General features: G+C 48.1%; 10 protein-coding genes across 10 annotated transcripts; 7 read left to right on the top strand and 3 right to left on the bottom strand.

Moving 5' to 3' along the window:
• Positions 1–77: 77 nt before the first annotated feature.
• Positions 78–404, bottom strand: N7520_007430 (PHF5 family protein; the record flags this gene model as incomplete). Its single annotated transcript, XM_057141364.1, has 1 exon — positions 78–404. One exon carries the CDS (start codon positions 402–404, stop codon positions 78–80), a length of 327 nt encoding a protein of 108 aa, XP_056995370.1.
• A 444-nt stretch (positions 405–848) lies between these two features.
• N7520_007431 (uncharacterized protein) lies at positions 849–1,854 on the top strand (the record flags this gene model as incomplete). Its single annotated transcript, XM_057141365.1, has 3 exons — positions 849–1,565; positions 1,621–1,686; positions 1,747–1,854. The coding sequence occupies 3 exons, from the start codon at positions 849–851 to the stop codon at positions 1,852–1,854; spliced, it is 891 nt and encodes a 296-aa protein (XP_056995371.1).
• Positions 1,855–2,495: 641 nt separating this feature from the next.
• Positions 2,496–3,850, top strand: N7520_007432 (alpha/beta fold hydrolase; the record flags this gene model as incomplete). The annotated part of the gene is made up of 6 exons (XM_057141366.1): positions 2,496–2,574; positions 2,680–2,732; positions 2,784–2,891; positions 2,947–3,441; positions 3,508–3,559; positions 3,606–3,850. Coding segments are annotated over 6 exons (1,032 nt in total), but the record flags the coding sequence as incomplete, so codon positions are not given.
• A 584-nt stretch (positions 3,851–4,434) lies between these two features.
• Positions 4,435–5,895, bottom strand: N7520_007433 (saccharopine dehydrogenase family protein; the record flags this gene model as incomplete). Its single annotated transcript, XM_057141367.1, has 5 exons — positions 4,435–5,143; positions 5,199–5,323; positions 5,371–5,443; positions 5,491–5,638; positions 5,706–5,895. The coding sequence occupies 5 exons, from the start codon at positions 5,893–5,895 to the stop codon at positions 4,435–4,437; spliced, it is 1,245 nt and encodes a 414-aa protein (XP_056995373.1).
• A 622-nt stretch (positions 5,896–6,517) lies between these two features.
• Positions 6,518–7,175, top strand: N7520_007434 (60S ribosomal protein eL43). Its single transcript, XM_057141368.1, has 4 exons — positions 6,518–6,594; positions 6,669–6,699; positions 6,816–6,980; positions 7,092–7,175. Exons 1-4 carry the CDS (start codon positions 6,576–6,578, stop codon positions 7,153–7,155), a joined length of 279 nt encoding a protein of 92 aa, XP_056995374.1. The 5' UTR covers positions 6,518–6,575; the 3' UTR covers positions 7,156–7,175.
• A 969-nt stretch (positions 7,176–8,144) lies between these two features.
• On the top strand, positions 8,145–10,067 carry N7520_007435 (putative PHD and RING finger domain protein; the record flags this gene model as incomplete). The annotated part of the gene is made up of 2 exons (XM_057141369.1): positions 8,145–8,403; positions 8,470–10,067. The coding sequence occupies 2 exons, from the start codon at positions 8,145–8,147 to the stop codon at positions 10,065–10,067; spliced, it is 1,857 nt and encodes a 618-aa protein (XP_056995375.1).
• A 1,349-nt stretch (positions 10,068–11,416) lies between these two features.
• N7520_007436 (uncharacterized protein) lies at positions 11,417–12,326 on the top strand (the record flags this gene model as incomplete). The annotated part of the gene is made up of 2 exons (XM_057141370.1): positions 11,417–11,600; positions 11,677–12,326. The coding sequence occupies 2 exons, from the start codon at positions 11,417–11,419 to the stop codon at positions 12,324–12,326; spliced, it is 834 nt and encodes a 277-aa protein (XP_056995376.1).
• A 690-nt stretch (positions 12,327–13,016) lies between these two features.
• On the bottom strand, positions 13,017–14,079 carry N7520_007437 (uncharacterized protein; the record flags this gene model as incomplete). Its single annotated transcript, XM_057141371.1, has 3 exons — positions 13,017–13,160; positions 13,225–13,834; positions 13,910–14,079. 3 exons carry the CDS (start codon positions 14,077–14,079, stop codon positions 13,017–13,019), a joined length of 924 nt encoding a protein of 307 aa, XP_056995377.1.
• Positions 14,080–14,959: 880 nt separating this feature from the next.
• N7520_007438 (uncharacterized protein) lies at positions 14,960–15,936 on the top strand (the record flags this gene model as incomplete). The annotated part of the gene is made up of 2 exons (XM_057141372.1): positions 14,960–15,189; positions 15,252–15,936. The coding sequence occupies 2 exons, from the start codon at positions 14,960–14,962 to the stop codon at positions 15,934–15,936; spliced, it is 915 nt and encodes a 304-aa protein (XP_056995378.1).
• Positions 15,937–16,410: 474 nt separating this feature from the next.
• N7520_007439 (chitin deacetylase CDA6) lies at positions 16,411–17,929 on the top strand (the record flags this gene model as incomplete). The annotated part of the gene is made up of 2 exons (XM_057141373.1): positions 16,411–16,717; positions 16,776–17,929. 2 exons carry the CDS (start codon positions 16,411–16,413, stop codon positions 17,927–17,929), a joined length of 1,461 nt encoding a protein of 486 aa, XP_056995379.1.
• Positions 17,930–18,347: the final 418 nt, after the last annotated feature.

An 18,347-nucleotide genomic window follows, 5' to 3' on the forward strand; every position in this document is an offset into this window, starting at 1 on the left:
ACCTGACCACAGACTGTAAGGCTGTATGAGCCCCTCCACTCCACAAAGCCAGCCACGAAGAGAGGGACAAGCCACAATCAATGATTCCTAAAGCTTTTCTTTTGGTAGAACAAGTCCGTCCTCGAACTTCCCAGGTTGATAATTTTCGGGCACCCGTCTCGGTCCTTCTCCAGTCGCGTACATTCGAAGCAGTAGAAGGCGTCACTGATTCCCTCACCGCCACAGACCACACATTTGTTCTGGTAGTTTCCAAAGGCGCATTCGTCGCAGATACGGACAAGGGTGGTAGGGCGCACATAGGAATCACAGACCGGGCATTTTCCGTCACACTTGTCACAAAGTCGGCCGATAGAGATACCGGGTTGCTTGCGGCACATAACGAGATCAGGGTGGTGACGCGACATAGTGAATGTGTGGTGAATAAATGTGTAGGAATTTCGTAGGAGATAGGTAGGATGCCAGAGTATTAAGTTGGGTTCGGATTATAAAGCAGGTTGACTGGCAACTTCCAGGGGAGAAAGAATGGAACGGAAGCTGGGAAGAATAGCCAAATGCGGTTAGCGTGTGCACGGACCCAGTCGAACTATACAGTATACTCGAGATATCATGCAAAGAAGACCAAATGTACTTGTTGCAGATCTCATTAAACATTCAGCTAGGATAATTAGTAGGATAGAGATCTTAATGCATTTTTTGTATTATATTTCATCCCCAATGGTTCGTTTATACCTGAGTTGGCACCCTCCTCCCCCGCCGAGAAATATCCGCTTTCTTCAACCATTTCAGACTGAGCACAACCTTCCAAACCCGAGCCTTAACGGCTTTCTTTGCTTGATTCATGCGCCGAGATGTCCAAGCGAAAGCTCAAAAAGTTTGTGTTTAGTGATGCCACTCTTCAGGCCGAACAATACGAAGCTCAGCTGGAACTAGCAATCCAACAGCACGTCCAGTACATCAACCGTAACATCCCAATCCCATCGATTGAAACTGGGGTAGTTCCAATCCCATCAGTCAAAATCGAAGGTCTGGGAGAAGATGACGGGAAAAGTGTCTGGGAACATCTCAGCGACTTCTCCGAATTTCGTGACAAGAAAATGTCCTCCGATGAGTATGTCCCAAACCGCCGAAACATGGAACGAGATTATCACCGGTATGCTAAGCAGGAAATGAACAGAGCATTTGATACCCCCAAACCCAATTATGATCAAAGATATATCGAGAGCTGGGCCAAATATGCAAAACCCAGGAAGCACCAGATGTCTCCCATTGAAGAGACTGTGAAACGCCCGCGCTTTGATCACGACCCCCAAGAGCCTGCCCTGGAACCTATGGCAGAGGCATTCGAGAATAATTGGGGGTTGCTTGGTGGTCCACTGAAAGCTACCAGGAAGCGAAGCTCGACTTCCGCGCCCAAGCAGTCTTGGAATCAGGCTTTGGCGGGAAAGGAGCCTGACCCGGATTTCCCTTCTGAGCTTGAAGATGATGCCTTCGGAATGAAGGAGTGGGAGATCGAGCACAATGCTCCGGCTTCGGGGTCCCATAAACCGGCTCTCGAGCCAACGAGTGTAAGATTTTCTTTTCTTGGTTCATGCATGGTTGCTAACGGTGTATCACCTGTAGTTGAGTCTTGTACATACGCTTGATCAGGCGGAACACTTCGCCAATCATGTAGAGCCGATGATAATGGTATGTCCTGAATAATTATGGTGATTGGCGTATGTTGGAGCTAATATAGTATTTCTTCAGTGCTTCTCGCTCGACACCCCGCCACAACTTGACAAATACTTTAGTCAGGCTCGGGCCGAGGAGGTCGAGAAGATGATTGCTGATGAAAATAATGACTTTTGGAACTGACACACTCGGGAGACATTGAACCAGCAGCGGCAAGATTTCCCAATTGAAATCTGTGAATCCATCGGGATCCCAGCATCGCATTCGCTGGTACCCACCTGAGTAAGTGTCCTAATGTCAACTGATGGTGAGGAAGAGCCCTCGGAGGAGCCTTCGGAGGAAGAACAGCAATCCCGCGAGAGACAATCCAGATTGTACCTTGACGGGGTGTATGTTCTCCAAAAAGAGTCAAAGAAGACCGAAAGGCAAAAGATCGATTATGCGGTGGACGCCAAGGATGAAGAGAGTTGACAAGGCGTTAAATACGGAAGCCGAGGCTTAACGTTCGAGGGGGGCAGAGAGATACATGTAAAACAACCACAAATCCCCAAAATCCTAAACAGAAAAAGTTTCCCCTCTTGAAGTTTCTTTATCATCGTATACATATTCTACATCCATTGATATTGAGATCCTTTCAACATTTGAACCTTGGAAAATATTACTCTACTACTAGGTATGGTTCAGCGATCTTCGGGGGTACGTCATGGCTAAACACTCGACCTAGGCATATCTAACTCCGAACCTGCACTGCATGAAACACCCCTCTTTGATCGAGAAGCCACAACAAATATAACCCTGGAAAAGATCCCAAGAGAATTATCAAAATGCCAGTCGACAAGATCCGTGTCGAGGGCGACAAACGCATCAAGTATGAATCTGCCCTCTTAAACGGCCGGAAATACGGTATGTACTGGAGAATTTCAAGGCCCTCCGGAGACTAATCTATTTGAAAAATTGCACAAATCCTTTCCAAGATTTCGCACCAGTTCTAACAATATGGTCTCGTAGGCTATCTCCTCAGTCAACCCCAATCCGGCAAATGGCGAGGCACCATTTTCCTGGTAAGTTTTTCTCGCAACGCGAAATTAACTTGCCAGTACTAACCAACCTAGATCCATGGATTCCCAGATCTATCCATGGGATGGCGATACCAAATCCCCATGTTGGTTAATATGGGGCTCAGAGTCGTAGCTCCAGACTGTCTAGGCTACGGCCGCACAGTAAGACCTCAATACAACCAATACCAGAAATTCCGAATATTTATATAATAATCAGGACGCCCCCGAAGACTACACCAAATATGGACATAAAGCTTGCGCAGATGATATCAAAGCTCTTGCTTCGCATCTGGGCGAATCAAAGATCATTCTCGGTGGACATGACTGGTATGTGAAGTTCAAGCTATACAAACTACGATGGATATATACTAAAATGACAAGGGGTGCTTTTTTGGCCTACCGCGTTGCTCTCTGGTACCCCGATCTAGTGACTCATCTCTTCACCGTGTGTGTGCCCTACTCCAGCCCCAAGAAGGAGTACTTGCCGCTAGAAGAGATGGTGCGCACTATCATGCCGAACTACGGTTATCAGTTGCAATTTGCGAGTGGGGAGTTGGAGAAGGTTGTCAAGTCCAAGGAGGAGATCAAGCAGTTTTTGACAGCATTGTATGGGGGCAGGACGCCTGAGAAAGAGATTGGATTTGAGGCGGAGAAGGGAATCTTACTTGATCATTTGATGAAGTTGAAGCATTCGCGGCTGTTGAGTGAGGAAGTGAGTTCAAATCTTGCTTGAAGGAAAAACATCATTATGGCTTTCGCTGACAGCTTCTTTATCTAGGAATTGGAGTATTATGGCACGGAGTTCTCGAGGAACGGGGTCCGTGGGCCGTGTATGTCTTCCACGTCTGTTTGCGCTATGTCGGCTAATATAGATAGTGAACTGGTACCGGACACGAAAGCTCAATTATGAGGATGAGTTGAGTATTATCGGTCGGAGGATTACTGTTCCCACACTTTTCATCCAGGCTCTTCGAGATACGGCACTGCCGCCACACCTTGGGAAGGCTATGGGGAAGCAGATTCCTGGATTGATTCTGAAGCAGATTGATACTGCCCATTGGGCTTTGTGGGAGAGGCCCGAGGAAGTAAATGCTATTATTTCTGCCTGGTTGAAAGGAGTTGTCTTTGCAGGAAAGCATCTTGAGAAGCTTTAAATCCATGTTTATAGTTAACGTCGTTCATTTCTTGCGTATCGTATTTGAGCAATTGCTCCATGCACCCCCCAAATTACTCTTGTACACCCTATTCCATATGCAGGCAGTACAGATATACCCATGGCTCCGAAATTAGTGGCACCCTACAACATTACCCTTTCAAATGTTCCTTTTTCGCTACGCAAGATACTTTCGATATACGTTCGTAGTCTATCGTAGCTAAAGTGGAATAGTGAGTAGAGTAGGTCCTAGGTAATTTCAAAGGGTAGGTATACCGGAGGCTGTCTGGGTAAGCTATGAAATATTTTCATTTGGGCGGATACTTGAGTGCAAGTATTGGGTATGTTCCTGATCCGGTTAGGGTGTACAAGAGTAATTTAGGGGGTACGTGGAACTATTGCCCGTATTTGGAGCTTTGAATCACATTATGTATGAATTCGTCAAATGTAGATAGTGTCGTAAACGAGAGTGGCTAGAGTGGTGAGAAGCAGCTCTGCACGGAGAAATTAAACGGGATAGGTTGGATGGAATGCATCAAGAGATTTGCAGCTTTAAAAATCCCAGACCTTGGTTTCAATATGGACGCCAGCCTTATCCAGCCGATCCACATACTCCTGTCCCAGCGTGGCAGAGGTAACAATGCCACCACGAGAAACCTTACGGACCTTTTCCTCTTGCTGAAGGATGACCATAGCAGCCTCTGAGACAAGCAAAGCAGTCATGACATACATGGTTCCTTCGTAGGTCAGCTTACCGAAAACGCGTTTTGGCTTGGGCACATCCTGGTCTGCAGTCGCAACAGCATGGTACTCCACCCGATCGTTGCGAGAATCCTCCAGCGTTGGACCGGCACCGGGGGCGAAGATAAGCTTGCGTAGCAGCCAGCGCACAGGTGGGATGATCAGGAGCGCCATGAAAAGGTTGAAACCGATGTGCATGGCGACACCGATGAGAGCGTTGCGCACGTACAGCATCTGATGGAAAACGAACCGTTTGCCGTAGAATTCAGGCATCAAGATGCTGCTGCGATAGACGATCGCCATGTCGGCCATGCCGTTGGGGGCGGTTGTAAGAGTGCCCAGATCGGGAACGGAGCGTAGACCCAAGAGCTTGGTGATTATCGAGTCGCTAGGAACATGCTTTAGTGCACCGGAACCTGTTAGTGAGAAGGGACCGACGGATTTGAGAAGCTCGGAGATGGGGATCGAGTCGTAGATGCTCAAGATGGTATTAAGGGTACCGCCGCTAGCACCAGATGATCTAAGAAGGATTAGGTTCCTGGTGGATCGGTGTAGTATATTCTGTGGAGACGTACTTGATGTCCTTGATGCAGCTATCGATCCCACGAGTCTGCGATCCAAGGTCCTCGCGGACTCGCTTGACAAGGGCCCACGCTAACATATCCGACGGGACACTTTCCATGCCAGCAGAGGGGATAATCTAGCAGTCATTAGAAAACGACGCTAAGAGTCAGGTAGAAGGCTTACAATAGAGCCATTAGCCTTGGCGGTCTCATGGTACTTCTCAATGATCTGCTTGATCCAGGGTGTCTCTCCAGTACTGCAGGGGTCAGTCTAAGCAGCAAATTGAGGACCTGACCGACTCACACATCCAGATAGTGGGTACCATTGTTGGCACAAGCTTCGACCACGGGGGTGGAGTATAGATGGTAGGGACCAATGCAGTTGATGATCAGTCTGGTCTTCTGGACGAGCTCATTCAATTCGGTAAGGTTCAGCTGGACCGGGAGGACATCTGCAAAGGCTCAGATTAGCATGTTCTCGAGAGACAATACATAGAAGCCAGATGATGGGCTGGATACCTGGTGCACGACGGTCTGGGTTGAGTGCCTTAAGCTCCTGGACAATGGGCTCAATTTTGTTCACCGAACGGCCTGCAACTGCCCATTTCAGGTCGGTAGGGTGATTCTTCACAATGTACTCAGCGCAGAATCGACCCGTATAGCCGGTGGGGCCTAGCAGAACCAAATCGTATTCTCTGTCGGAAGCCATTGTGATGAGGGTCTGGTGTGTTTTGCGGTTGGAGCTCCACTTGCGCAGGGCTAAGCTCTCGGAGGATCACAAGCTTCTCGGCGCTAGTACCGGAGGTATGCGACGGTTAATTAGAGGGTTTCCAGGACGGATCTGAGAATTTGAGTATGAATTCAGGAAATATTCTGGTTTATTATTTGTTCTGAGATCTTCTTGCTAGTTGTAGTACAAAAACATAATGACGGAGAGTTGGTTTGACCGAGGCCGTCTGGTTACATTGAACCTTATTGTAGTCTCCACGTGACCTGGAGATCAGTAATGTCCATCTGGCTCAGTTCATTAAAATTCGAAAGATGACCAAAATTTTCGGTTAAGATTGATCATCTTATGGCAAATTCTTCTGCACCATATTTTGTACACCTGCATGTCCAGTAAGCACTACGGAGTACGGAGACTGTCAATACATTTGGAAACAACCACCAATCAGGGACTGCGCACGGACCATGTTGGACTGAATCGGTTTCGTACAAATCACATGATGTCAATGACATAATACAACGATTTTCAATGTTCCTGTCAGGTGACCACACTACGGCCAAGCCCCATTAGCCCTAAGCGAGCCCACCCACAACCACTCTTCAGAAGCCTCTTCTCGATCTGCTTTGAACCCATCTTCAACCTACAGCCGCACTGCAGACAAGATGACCAAGCGCACCAAGAGTATGTCTCTCCAAACTTATCATCGTCCTCCCGATGAAGCCCTCCCTTTTTTCAAAATGCTAATACCCTTCCAGAGGTCGGTATCACCGGTAAATATGGAGTGAGGTATGATCAACGCCCGACCCTCGATTTCGCCCTCGCTCTCGAACGAACATGATTCCTCGCCTGAGAACCGCGACCGGCAACACGAAAGCAACCGAATATTGACTCATCCTTTGCAGATACGGTGCCTCCCTGCGTAAGCAGGTGAAGAAGATGGAAGTCACCCAGCACGCCCGTTACATCTGCACTTTCTGCGGAAAGAACACCGTGAAGCGCAAGGCTGTTGGTATCTGGGAGTGCAAGGGCTGCAACAAGACCGTCGCTGGTGGTGCTTACACCGTCTCGTAAGTCGCCCGCAATTTTTCTCGACACGACCTAGACCTGGGGACCCGATAGGACAGGAACGCCAGGAATCGTGGCCTTGGAGTCAGAAACTGACAGTTGAACTCTTACAGGACCCCCGCTGCCGCTGCCACCCGCTCCACCATCCGTCGTCTCCGTGAGATCGCTGAGGTTTAAAAAGGGGATGACATGATTTTTTTTCTACCCTACGATCACGTCTGAATACCAAAAATGAAAAACTTTGGAATCTAAGGATTTTGCATTGCACTTGAATTTCCGCGTAACGTCATGATTTTATACCCCTCGGGGCTTCGTTGGCTCCAACCGATCGGAATAGACAATCTACGCCAATATCGGACCTTCAAGCCACTCGAGTTCTGATCGACGAACATGCGACTGTTTCTGCATATGGGATACAACAAAATCCTATCCATCATTGATTTTACAAGTGCGGTCTGATGACCTGGGCAATAGTCGTAGATGCCTGGGCTTCCCCGCTCCTCCTTGACAGGCAACCATCACATTTGAAGCATTGCCCGCGACTCTATCGATCTTCCAATCTGTACATTCTCGGTTCCTTAATACTGCTTTAGTGAAATAGTGGTGGCACCTCTAGCAGCGTTCCTCGCATGGGCCCACTTGGGTGCAGGGGCATACTGGAATCTCCCAGTTTAAGACCTAATGCTATGTTGGGTTTCTCTGTTATCTCACTCTAATCGCGCTAAGGAAGCGACTTTACTACGTAAATCGTGGAGCCTGAGAACTCGCCTAGCTAGCGGCATAGAAATTGTGTTGTGATATACTGGGGTTATATGGACATGGACAGTATCACGACACTACAGCAAGGGACGATCGAAGCCATCCTCGATCTACTCCATACGATTTCAGATAAGGGGAGTCATAGCGATCGCTTGACTAAAATAGGATACGACCATCCCTAATGACTTCTAAAAAGTAAAATTCCCTGCTGGCGCTCATTCGTAAAGAGTGCAGATGATTCGCCCCATCACGTTGCCGCCCTGTTTTGCGTTAGACTGGAAATCCCGGCCCACCTTCAAAAGGCCGGGCTCTCTTCTCCCCACACCTTCTCTTCTTCTTTCATACACTTCCCGAAACGCTCTTCATGCCGACTCTTAGCCTTTCCACCCCTGGCTTGATTCCTGTCCATGTCCGACACCTGCATTGTCTGTTTAGGAGACCTTGGCGAAAGCGCCAGTGATCCCGCCGAACCCGTGCCAAGACCTAGTCTCCACGATGCTACAGTCAAGGAGGGTCTCGATGAGGATCCGGGTCAGATCGCTCAGTTATTACCATGCGGTCACATCCTGCACGATAATTGTCTGAAGCCATGGGTGGAGCGAGCGAACAGTTGCCCAATATGTCGTCGTAGCTTTAACATGGTGGAGCTTAGCGACCGTCCGGGAGGTATGTTCTTTGTTTCGATAGTCCCTTTGTCTTGGGGATCTTGTGACTAATTTTATTTATCTATAGGTCTGGTCACCTCCTCCTACGCCGTCCAAGATCGAGTGCAGGTTGCTGAAATCGATCCGACCATGATGATCGACTATATCGAGGATGACCTCACTGACTCCATTCCGTGCACAATATGTGGCGAAGCGGACAATGAGGATGTGTTGCTTCTCTGTGATGGATGTGATGCCCCTTCTCATACATACTGCTTAGAGTTAGATGAAATCCCAAGCGGGTCGTGGTATTGCTCATCATGCGAGTCCCAGCGGGCGCTTGGGCCCGCTCCTGGAGTGTCTAGTCGCCCCGCTCGAACAAATGAGGGGACACGGCGAACCCGAGGTCAACGACGTCGACTCCAGAGCCGGAATCAGGCCAACTCGCTGCACTGGGCCCGGGTATGGCAGTCTGTCTGGGACCATCTCAATATCGACCTGGACTTCCCATTTGACGATGATCGCTCCACCCAACGGATGATGCAACAGCGTCGTCGGGAAGAAGCAAACCAGCGTGAATTTCGAGCATGGCAACGTCGTTTCGAGGTCGCCGAGCGACAAGGAGGAGGCAGTCGGTTTCGGGATACCGCTTCACTCTTCGATATCGAGCCTGCTAGACAATCTCGACCTAGGGTTCCCAGAGTGCCAACACCAGAGCCAGAGTCATTGGAGGAAATGCGGGCTTGGAATGCATTTGAAAGGGCTCGCGAAATCGAGAACAACCCCAATGCTGCCCGCAAGCGCAAAGAACCGACCATGTCTCCATCACCTGAACCGTCGGAACCTCGTCGGAAATTAAAAAGGCCACGCACAAGGCGACCGCAGGACCTCGCTGCCATGGCTCACCAAACTGGAGAATCATCCAGAGCTGCGAATTCAAGTGCGCGAGTTAACGGCGATATCGTCGGTGGGCCGAGCTTCTTGTCGTCTCTCTTGAAGGAAGTGGAAGATGCATCCACACCTACGAATGCTGCAAATATTGGACCCTCGGCCGCAGCATCTGTGGCCCCTACCGATCATGGTACCCCTGGTCCATCCTCTCCATCTATCTCCCCCATTTCTTCCAGCCACTCCTCCCCCCAATTGGCATCCACCACTCCACCTTTTTCCCGCAGTCGACCCATCTCTCCCCTTCAGCTCTCCTCCCCAGCTGAACCTTCCTCGCCTCCATTCTCCCCCGAGCTCTCTTTCTCCGGTACCCCCGACGCCTCTCCCACTTCAGACGATGCCGCACCCCGACGCGAAGCGGCTCGACCACGCTCACGCATTCCCCGACGAGCTCTCGAGTTAGCTCAATCTCGATCCTCATCTGATGTATCACCCAGCCGGAATGGCCCTTCCCTTGCCGTTAAATCTGCCATTCAGAAGATGGTCGGCACTTCACTGAAGCCCCACTACCGCGCAAAAATGGTGACCAAAGAGCAATACACTGAGATCAACCGAACCATTTCCCGAAAGCTCTATGAGCGCATCGGGTCTGTTGAGTCGCTCAATCTCCAATCTCGGCTTGACCTAGAACAACTTGCAAAGCGCGAAGTGCAGAGCACTGTAGATTCTCTACCCAACCACCGCAGAAAGGATAAGCAGCCTATGATGGCATCTGACAGCGATGGCGATATACAATGATTGTGACGATACGTATTAGCATTACCATGGCGTTTCTTCTCAGCGCGATTCTCGGTTTCTTTCTCAGGGACGATGTACCACATCTGGCGTTTGGATCATAAGATGGAGTCCTTCTAAATGAGACATCAACTGGAGCTCATCTCTACTCATCTGCTGGATACGAATTGATGCATTTGATGTTAATGGTAATAGCTTGCCCAACCTTACTTCAATGTTATATACATATGTAATGTGTCTTAATATTGACATATTTATGCGAACTCATACCTACTACCTAGACCCCAAAAAGTGTAATCACATCAATTGATCTCCATCAGACCAAACATTGAAGGAAATAGGTAGAAGAAACTATATACATATCAGCACTCAATCCCAGTATGGAGTACATCCATTAAATGGATGCACTACGTTGATATTTGCGATATCCATCAGTGGAGTCAATAACATTTGAATATCAATTCCAATAAATATCCAGGGCTTGCAATGGACATTTCAATCATTCATTAAGTTCAAGTGTTCAAATATTGGAAGTTAGAAACTTTGTTCAATTGTACAGAGCTGACATCTGGGGTCAAAATATATATCATGGGCCTACACATGCGTATCTCCACGTACACTGGAACCAACTTTCAAGTGCTTACATAAGCATTAATTTCAAATAATTTTGATCTCACTCTTTAAGTATCAATTGATGACAATTATGCGATATCAGTGATATCAAAGCGCAATTCTAGGCGCTGATAACCAGCCACGCCACGAGGCGTGTGGAGACGCATGGATGTTTTTCCGCTTGATTAAGACCCTGATCCCTGATTCAGTCATATACAGTAATTTTGAGGATTGGTAGTGCAAGTGGGGCCAAATTTAAGATAATACGGTAAGAGCTAGTATGACAAGCGTTCTTAGCCGTAAGCGCTAGTAATGAACTAAGTATCAACTCGAATTTGCGAGCCAACCAGTCAAAACCCCGGAGAAATACCGATATTATTAGCACTGCTTCGCCCCCTGTTCAATTTTAATCCCTAAATATAAATTTGCTTGATAGGGAATTTGATAGGGAATAGTATCAGAATTAGATTAGGATGTGAATCTACTGGTTTAGCTGGCCAGATTCCTTGAAATGAATTGAACCTTGCAAACATCTGAAAGGGACCCGACCCCGTAGCAAGTGTGTACCCAAGTGGGTCACGCATGGGCTGACAAGCATCCTTCGGTCTAGAGTAATTGATTTTGATTATTATGGGTCAGGAAAATAAACTAGACGGGATAAGTACATAATGCACATGATGCCCTGTTTCTTCAGCCCCATGTCCCTTTGCCCCAGACGTTAACGGCAAGGTCCCCCGACCATGTCAACAAATGGATATACAAACTGTGTGTCGGGAACCTTCTACGGCATCACCGACACCGCCAATAACGAGTTTTATCCTGGCGAGACCTTCAATCTGCAGTGGGGGGCCATCGAGAATGGAACACTCCCCTTGAATATATCTCTGGGTCGATCAGGAGGAGCTCTAGTAGACCAGATTGTCGGTTCGTGTCACCATCACCATCAATTTTCCCCCGAATTGCTCTGAGAACGAAAGACTAACTCCTATTTCTGTTGTAGTGGATGCGACCTTCTCCACAACTAGCAGTCTGTACCAAATCGTCGAAAACTCCACCGCAAACTGCACACTCGAACAATACAGCTGGGCCATTCCTTCTGACTTCAACACAACTGACCCGGCCTATCAGATTGGGTTATTCGACGGCTCAGCTCTTCGTGGAGATAATAATAATGGATGGAGAGCCTGGAGTCCACTTTTCTATGTCCGTGATAAAGAAAGTGCCGTTTCAGCGTCGCGGACCGCTTCCGTTAGTGGATTGTTGACAGCGACCGTGGGGACAAGTCCTACCGCTACTGCGCCTTCGACAAACTCTGCCACTTCCACTTCCACATCTTCTAGCCATAGTTCTTCGAACTCGACAGCAATCGGTGTCGGCGTTGGAGTTGGCGTTGGCGCTGCGGCACTGATTGGGTTAGGACTTTTCTGGTTCTTGTGGAGAAGAAGGAAATACAATGCTGTGAACCAAGATCATCCGGATAGCGCGGAAATTGCTGGTAGACAGAGATCTGAACTCCCGGGGGCTATACCGATGACGGAGGGGAAAACGTCGGAAATGCCTGCTGAGGACCATGTTGTGGCTTATGAAGCTCAGGAATTGGAGGGTACACGCGGGGCTGCAAAGGTGCTACCTGTACATGAGATGGAGTAATGTATTTAGTATATTTATCATTATGTTGATACTAGATAATTAATGAACATTCATGACTCATGATATTTCAATGTTGAGAGCAAGGTACCCGTGGTTGCGAGAATATGTGATTTCGACACCAGTAAAACAGAACAAATTATAGTGATAAAAGTATCGCCTTCAACTCATCAGCGAATAAGAGGGAGAGCAAAAATGGCTCACAAAAGTTGTGTTCAGAATACAGGCGTTGATCAAGATAAGGGGTTCGAACGAAATTTATATAGGAGCTAAAACTACTAATATATGTTCATAAGAGACCAAGTCTGCATCAACCAGTACCAAGTGGTCGAGTAGTAACTCGACTAACACATCTTCCTTGGTCTAGGGGTCATGATTTCCGCTTGTCACTAACACTGATACGCGCGGGAGACCGGGGTTCGATTCCCCGAGGGAGAGTTTCTTTTTGCATTTTTTGTCAATTTTTCCCTACTTACCGTATGCGAATATGTATATATATTCGTAAGGTCAGTATTTTACGATAAGTATCTGAGATACTGTTAGTACTAAATTGTATCAATTGGGGTTCCAAGGTTTAACGGTCATCAGTAAGGTGGTAGGTATACTATTCATTTCATGGTGCTAAATGTCACAATTGTATGAACAAGCTCTATCGCAAAGGGACCAGTTGCCGCTTTTTGCATGAGTTGAACTCTAGTTCTCTTTGGATTGATCTTTCTCCTCCTCATCCTTTTCTTTCTTCCCCTCGTCTTTCTCGGGCTTCTTGTTTGCTTCGGCGTTGGAGTCCTCTTGCTTTGAAGACGACTTTTGACTACCAGAGGACTTGGCCGCGTGAGACTATAGTGTGTGTGAGTTGTCACTTGCTGGCCGATATGTTCAATGCATTGGAAGGGTCACTGACGTTATTATTTTTTGAGTCTTCAGCAGACTCCTTGGATTCGTCCTTGGATTTATCATTGGATTTGTCATTGGGTTCGTTCTTGGATTCGTTCTTGGATTCGTTCTTGGATTCGTTCTTGGATTCGTTCTTGGATTCGTTCTTGGATTCGTTCTTGGATTCGTTCTTGGATTCGTTCTTGGATTCATTCTTGGATTCGTCCTTGGATTCGTCCTTGGATTCGTCCTTGGATTCGTCCTTGGATTCGTCCTTGGATTCGTTCTTGGATTCGTTCTTTGACTTGTTCTTGGGTTCCTCCTGGTTGTTCTCCTGTGGCTTCTCTTCAGGCTCCTTTCCCTTCTTCTCTGGCTTCTCATCATTCATTTCGGTAGATTTGGTGGCCTCGCTCTGCTCCTTCTTTGGCTTCTCAGTCTTATCTGCAGAATTCTCCTCACCACCGTCTTTCTCGGGCTCTGTCTTATCCTGTACCTCCGCTGAAGCTTCATTTCCCTCCGAATTTTCGTGCTCGGCTTCGTGGCCGTGGCCATGGGAATCTTCATGGGGCTTCTTCTCCGGGCTTGCTTGCAGTAGGTAGTAGACCATTGGTCCAGTCACTGCAGCAGAGCCAAGAAACCTGCGTCAACAAAACAAGATCAGTCAAGCCCTCAAGAACGAAGAATTCCAGCGATTTCCATTACAAAGTACGCACCACGGCATATCACTAGTTGTATGATCATCATAGCCCTTGTCATTCTTCCCACTGCTGTAAAACCTCAGCCCCAATAACTGGGCTTTATGGTTTGCTCGTGGAACTGCACGGAAACTTTGGGCAACAGTAACAGCACGCAATGGAGAGCGACGCGCAAAGATCGCAGCCATGATGGTAGATATAGATGGAGTACTCAGGTACGAATGGAGAAGAATTGATAGAAAATCAGATTGACGTGATAAGGTGAGGGAAGAGAGACGATAGGCGTGAGAGACAAGTACCCAAAGACGTAGCCTGCAGCTAAGTGCGCCTCTTCTCCTCTTCTGGCCCAGTTTCCGGGGTCGTAAGACCAAGTTCCCAGCCGCCTCCGTTGGTCTGTGCGCGGTACGACAGTGATGTAATGGCGTGCTTTAGTTCGCATTACTCCTTGTACTGAATCAATCTACTTGAAAGTTTATTGCAAACATTTTTAGAGGTCAATTAGATCAAATAGATGGTTCCTGGTTGAACCTGTGGAGGGTCCCATCAGATTAGATCTTGATGATGTCATCTGCTAAGTTTAGTACAGGTACACCCATGGATGCATACAGGAATATTTTTAATAATATTCTACGCTATTCTGAACAGGCAGTATATAGCAAAAGCTTCCGCTTTTCAATGGAAGTCAATTGCATTAGTTAGGTCTTCTAATAGATGGTGGGTGCATCATAGATGTGTTCAGGACAGACAGTTCAAAGATACATTTACTCCACCTTGGTGCTCGAAGTAAGACCAGCGATGTATGAAAAAATGTAATACATTCAATGTTACGATAATTAGTTATTCAAAGAAACATTGAAATGGAATCGAAGATAACATTTAATTAGTGAACCTTGATTTTACTGCCTGAGGCATGAATTCAGGCCTGAGGCATTCACACGTACCAGTAAAGCTCGTGCCTCAGGCGGCAACCCCACGTTGATATCATCAACTCCGCCTTCCCTCAAAAGCTACCTTTGAGCTTCTTCTTTCATCATATAAAGTACACACTCGTGGAGATTCACCACCGCCATGACAGACCGGCAAATAACTCAGCAGAATATCACCAGTCTGCTGGGAAAGCTGGATGATCCCGACGCTGATTTGAGGTACATGTCCTTGAATGACCTTTACGGGATCCTGAACAACCCCCAATCGACATTTATCTCAAACGACCCCCGCTCTGCACACGGCCTTGCTGAAGGCTTGCTGAAAGCATTGGATGACCAGCACGGTGACGTCCAAAATCAAGCGCTGAAATGGTTTGCTCCCTCCGTGTATCCTCCAAAGCTGTACAGATAACTAACCTCGAACTCTACCACAGTCTTGGCCCGCTGGCTCTCCGATTGCCATTCGAAACACTCACACTACTCCTCGAGAAATTGACCAACATGACCGCTTCCCCGACCATCGATACATCTGTCCCCAATACCGCCTTGCGTACCATTGTCGATACTCTTCCTCGGCCCCAAGCTGGTCAACCCTCTCCACAGAACGTCATCACCGCATACTCCGCCGTCTCAAAGATCCTAATACCTCGACTGACAGGACCAACACAGTCAGCATCAGGTAGACGTGGCTCGGTAGTGCGGGGAATGTTGGAGAAGGACCCGTCCAAGGGCTTCAGCAGCGAGGCAATCGATGTGCTTATCAAGGTTGTGACATGCTTCGGCCCCCTCCTCCAAGAGTCCGAGCTAGCTACCTTGCAGGAGCCAGTCATGGCTATCATCCACAATGACACGGCAGGAACCGTTGTCAGCAAGCGCGCACTGACGGCCATTTCAGCGCTGGTCCTTTACTTCTCGGACACCCAGCTCAACTCCTTCGTGGCCGGCCTCATAGAAGCCCTATCCTCCCCCAAGATCTCCACCGTGCACCGGCGTCATTTGATTGCCGCTATCGGCACAATTGCTCGTAGTGCCCCAGCCAAGTTCGGCCCGCACTTGAATAGCCTGGCACCTTTCGTCTTTGCCGCAGTGGGGGAGGAAGGTGTTGCCCCATCAAATTGAGTGATCATTTCTATTGCTCAAATCATCTGCCGGAATTAATCTCCCAAGGACATTATAATTGGCACAAATTTCTCACGCCCGAGGAATAGAATCACTACTTTGAAAGCGAGGGAAGGGGTCTTGTATGGAGCAGAAACACACCTCATCCGGGGAGTATCCACTTTGTAGTAAAATGGATGTCCGGCATGACCAAAATTTAACGATACCCATGTTGATGTTTGTCTAGTCATATTGGTCTGATTGTAAGCTTGCCACTTTCCGTACTTTCCTCGATGATCAACATCATTCGAATTGCTGCTTTCCTTTCCTGCCCTGAAAAGGATCGCACCTTCTCAATATCAATACTCTCGTCATGCTCTTCCATTTCCATTTCAATTGCTGCCATGCAAACTTTCCTGTTCCAAGAATCTTTTCTTGTATGCATAGTCGGTTTATCATACATCATACTTCTTCACTGTACTGTCATATTTCAAGATGCGTTTTACACGCACTTTAATTCTCCTTGCCATTCTCGCTGGCATCGCCTTGAGCTCCCCTGGGAGACATGCCCCAATCATCCAGGATCCAACTTTTGACCCGGACCCGGTCATCAAACGTCGTCAACATTTACCCTGGCACATTCAACACAGTCCCACAGAGACGCAGGACCTGGTCAAGCCTGCCACGTTGAATGATGCGCCCAAGATCCTTTCGGAGCGTCGTGGGCCCACCGCCATCCTCGATTACCGCTGCGGTGATCAATATGGAAATTGCCCCAGTGGTACCTGCTGCTCCGGTGCAGGTGATTCATAGAAACCCCCTGAGATGATTGTAAAGATTCTAACATGAGTTGGTTTAAGGTTTCTGCGGCACCACAAAGGAACACTGCCGCTCCCCAGACTGCAAGATCGACTATGGCCAATGCGATGCCAGCAAAACACCGCAAGGTCCTCCCACCAGAGACATTCTGCGGCCTCAGATCGGTGTCGTTCCATATGGTCCGAAGCAGATCCGATCTTGTACAGTCCCAGGGACGGTTGCTTTGACGTTTGATGATGGGCCCTCTCGATATACAGGTGATCTCCTTGATCTACTCGATAAGTATAAGGCACCTGCGACTTTCTTTGTTACTGGTATCAACAATGGCAAGGGTGCAATTGATGATCCTGAATTGCCTTGGGCTTCCTTGATCGAACGCATGTTGCTTGGTGGCCACCAAGTTGCCAGCCACACCTGGTCTCATGAGGATCTCAGCAAGATTAAACCCACCCAACGTGTGGACCAGATGACCAAGAATGAAGCCGCTCTACGGAATATCATGGGAAGTTTCCCCACCTATATGCGCCCGCCATATTCCAGCTGTGAAGAGGCATCTGGATGTCGCGAAGAGCTGGGTCGCATGGGGTACCACATTGTGTTGTATGACGTTGACACTGACGACTACAAGAATGACAATCCAAGCTTGATTCAAAAATCTAAGGATATCTTTGACAAAGCTTTGTCTTCTGGAAACCCAGCCTCCCATTCCTGGTTGATCATTGGCCACGATGCCCACGAGCAGACTGTTCACAACCTCACGGAACACATGCTTCAGACAATTGAACGCCTCGGATACCGCCCCGTCACCGTCGGAGAGTGCCTCCAGGATCCACGGGAAATGTGGTACCGCAAAGATAGCCGCTGGCATGGACGCAAGAAGATGCCAACAAAAGTCGTCACCCAACAAGTGTCAGTCGACGGCACCTGCGGCAAGAATTACACCTGCATGGGCTCTAGCTTTGGAATCTGTTGTGGGCATTGGAATACCTGCGGAAACAGCTCTAGCCACTGCGGACTTGGTTGCCACAAGGGTGCCGGCTACTGCACTGTGGAAGTACCCCACAATGGAGATGCGTGGGACCCGACTGTTCCGAGCGGAGTTCCTAAGTCAGAAGGAGAATCTGATTTCCGAACTGTTGGGACTGCAGCCGCGACCTCTTTGTTCCTGGCGTTGATTGTGGCGGCATGGATGTGATGGATCGCTACGGTTTTGGTCAACAGTATCCCGTTAATTTTGGACCTTGTTTTGGAGTTGAAGCTGGGACTCTTGGCATTATACTTATAGCTGTGCAAGATGCCTCTACTTGTTTGCCGTGTTACTCGTATCTTGTTTTCATTTTGCTGTTTGCTTCAATGGCAAATTATGTTTGGAGAATGAGGCTGTGAAACCGAGAGCACCTGGGCAAGATGGATGGCTTTACTGTTTGCATTACTGTTTCCTAGCAACTGTGTCCTTAAGTAATAGTGTTCTTGCGTACTGACCTCCGAACATTGAGTCAGACGCGATGTCAATCATTCGTCCTTTTTCCTAATGAAGAATTTCCTGATTAGGAAATGCGTCAGCTGGGGCAATACTCTCACTTGTACTTCGTACTCAATATTTCTGGCTTCGA

The sequence above is a fragment of the Penicillium odoratum genome (assembly GCF_028828045.1).
Source record: "Penicillium odoratum strain IBT 22623 chromosome Unknown utg000005l_segment0_segment0, whole genome shotgun sequence".
Lineage (NCBI taxonomy): Eukaryota > Fungi > Ascomycota > Eurotiomycetes > Eurotiales > Aspergillaceae > Penicillium > Penicillium odoratum.

Coding starts and splice junctions, on each gene's coding strand:
- N7520_007434 (XM_057141368.1), top strand. Junction 6,700..6,815: donor ACCGGTAAATATGGAGTGAG/GTATGATCAACG, acceptor CATCCTTTGCAG/ATACGGTGCCTCCCTGCGTA. Junction 6,981..7,091: donor GGTGGTGCTTACACCGTCTC/GTAAGTCGCCCG, acceptor GAACTCTTACAG/GACCCCCGCTGCCGCTGCCA.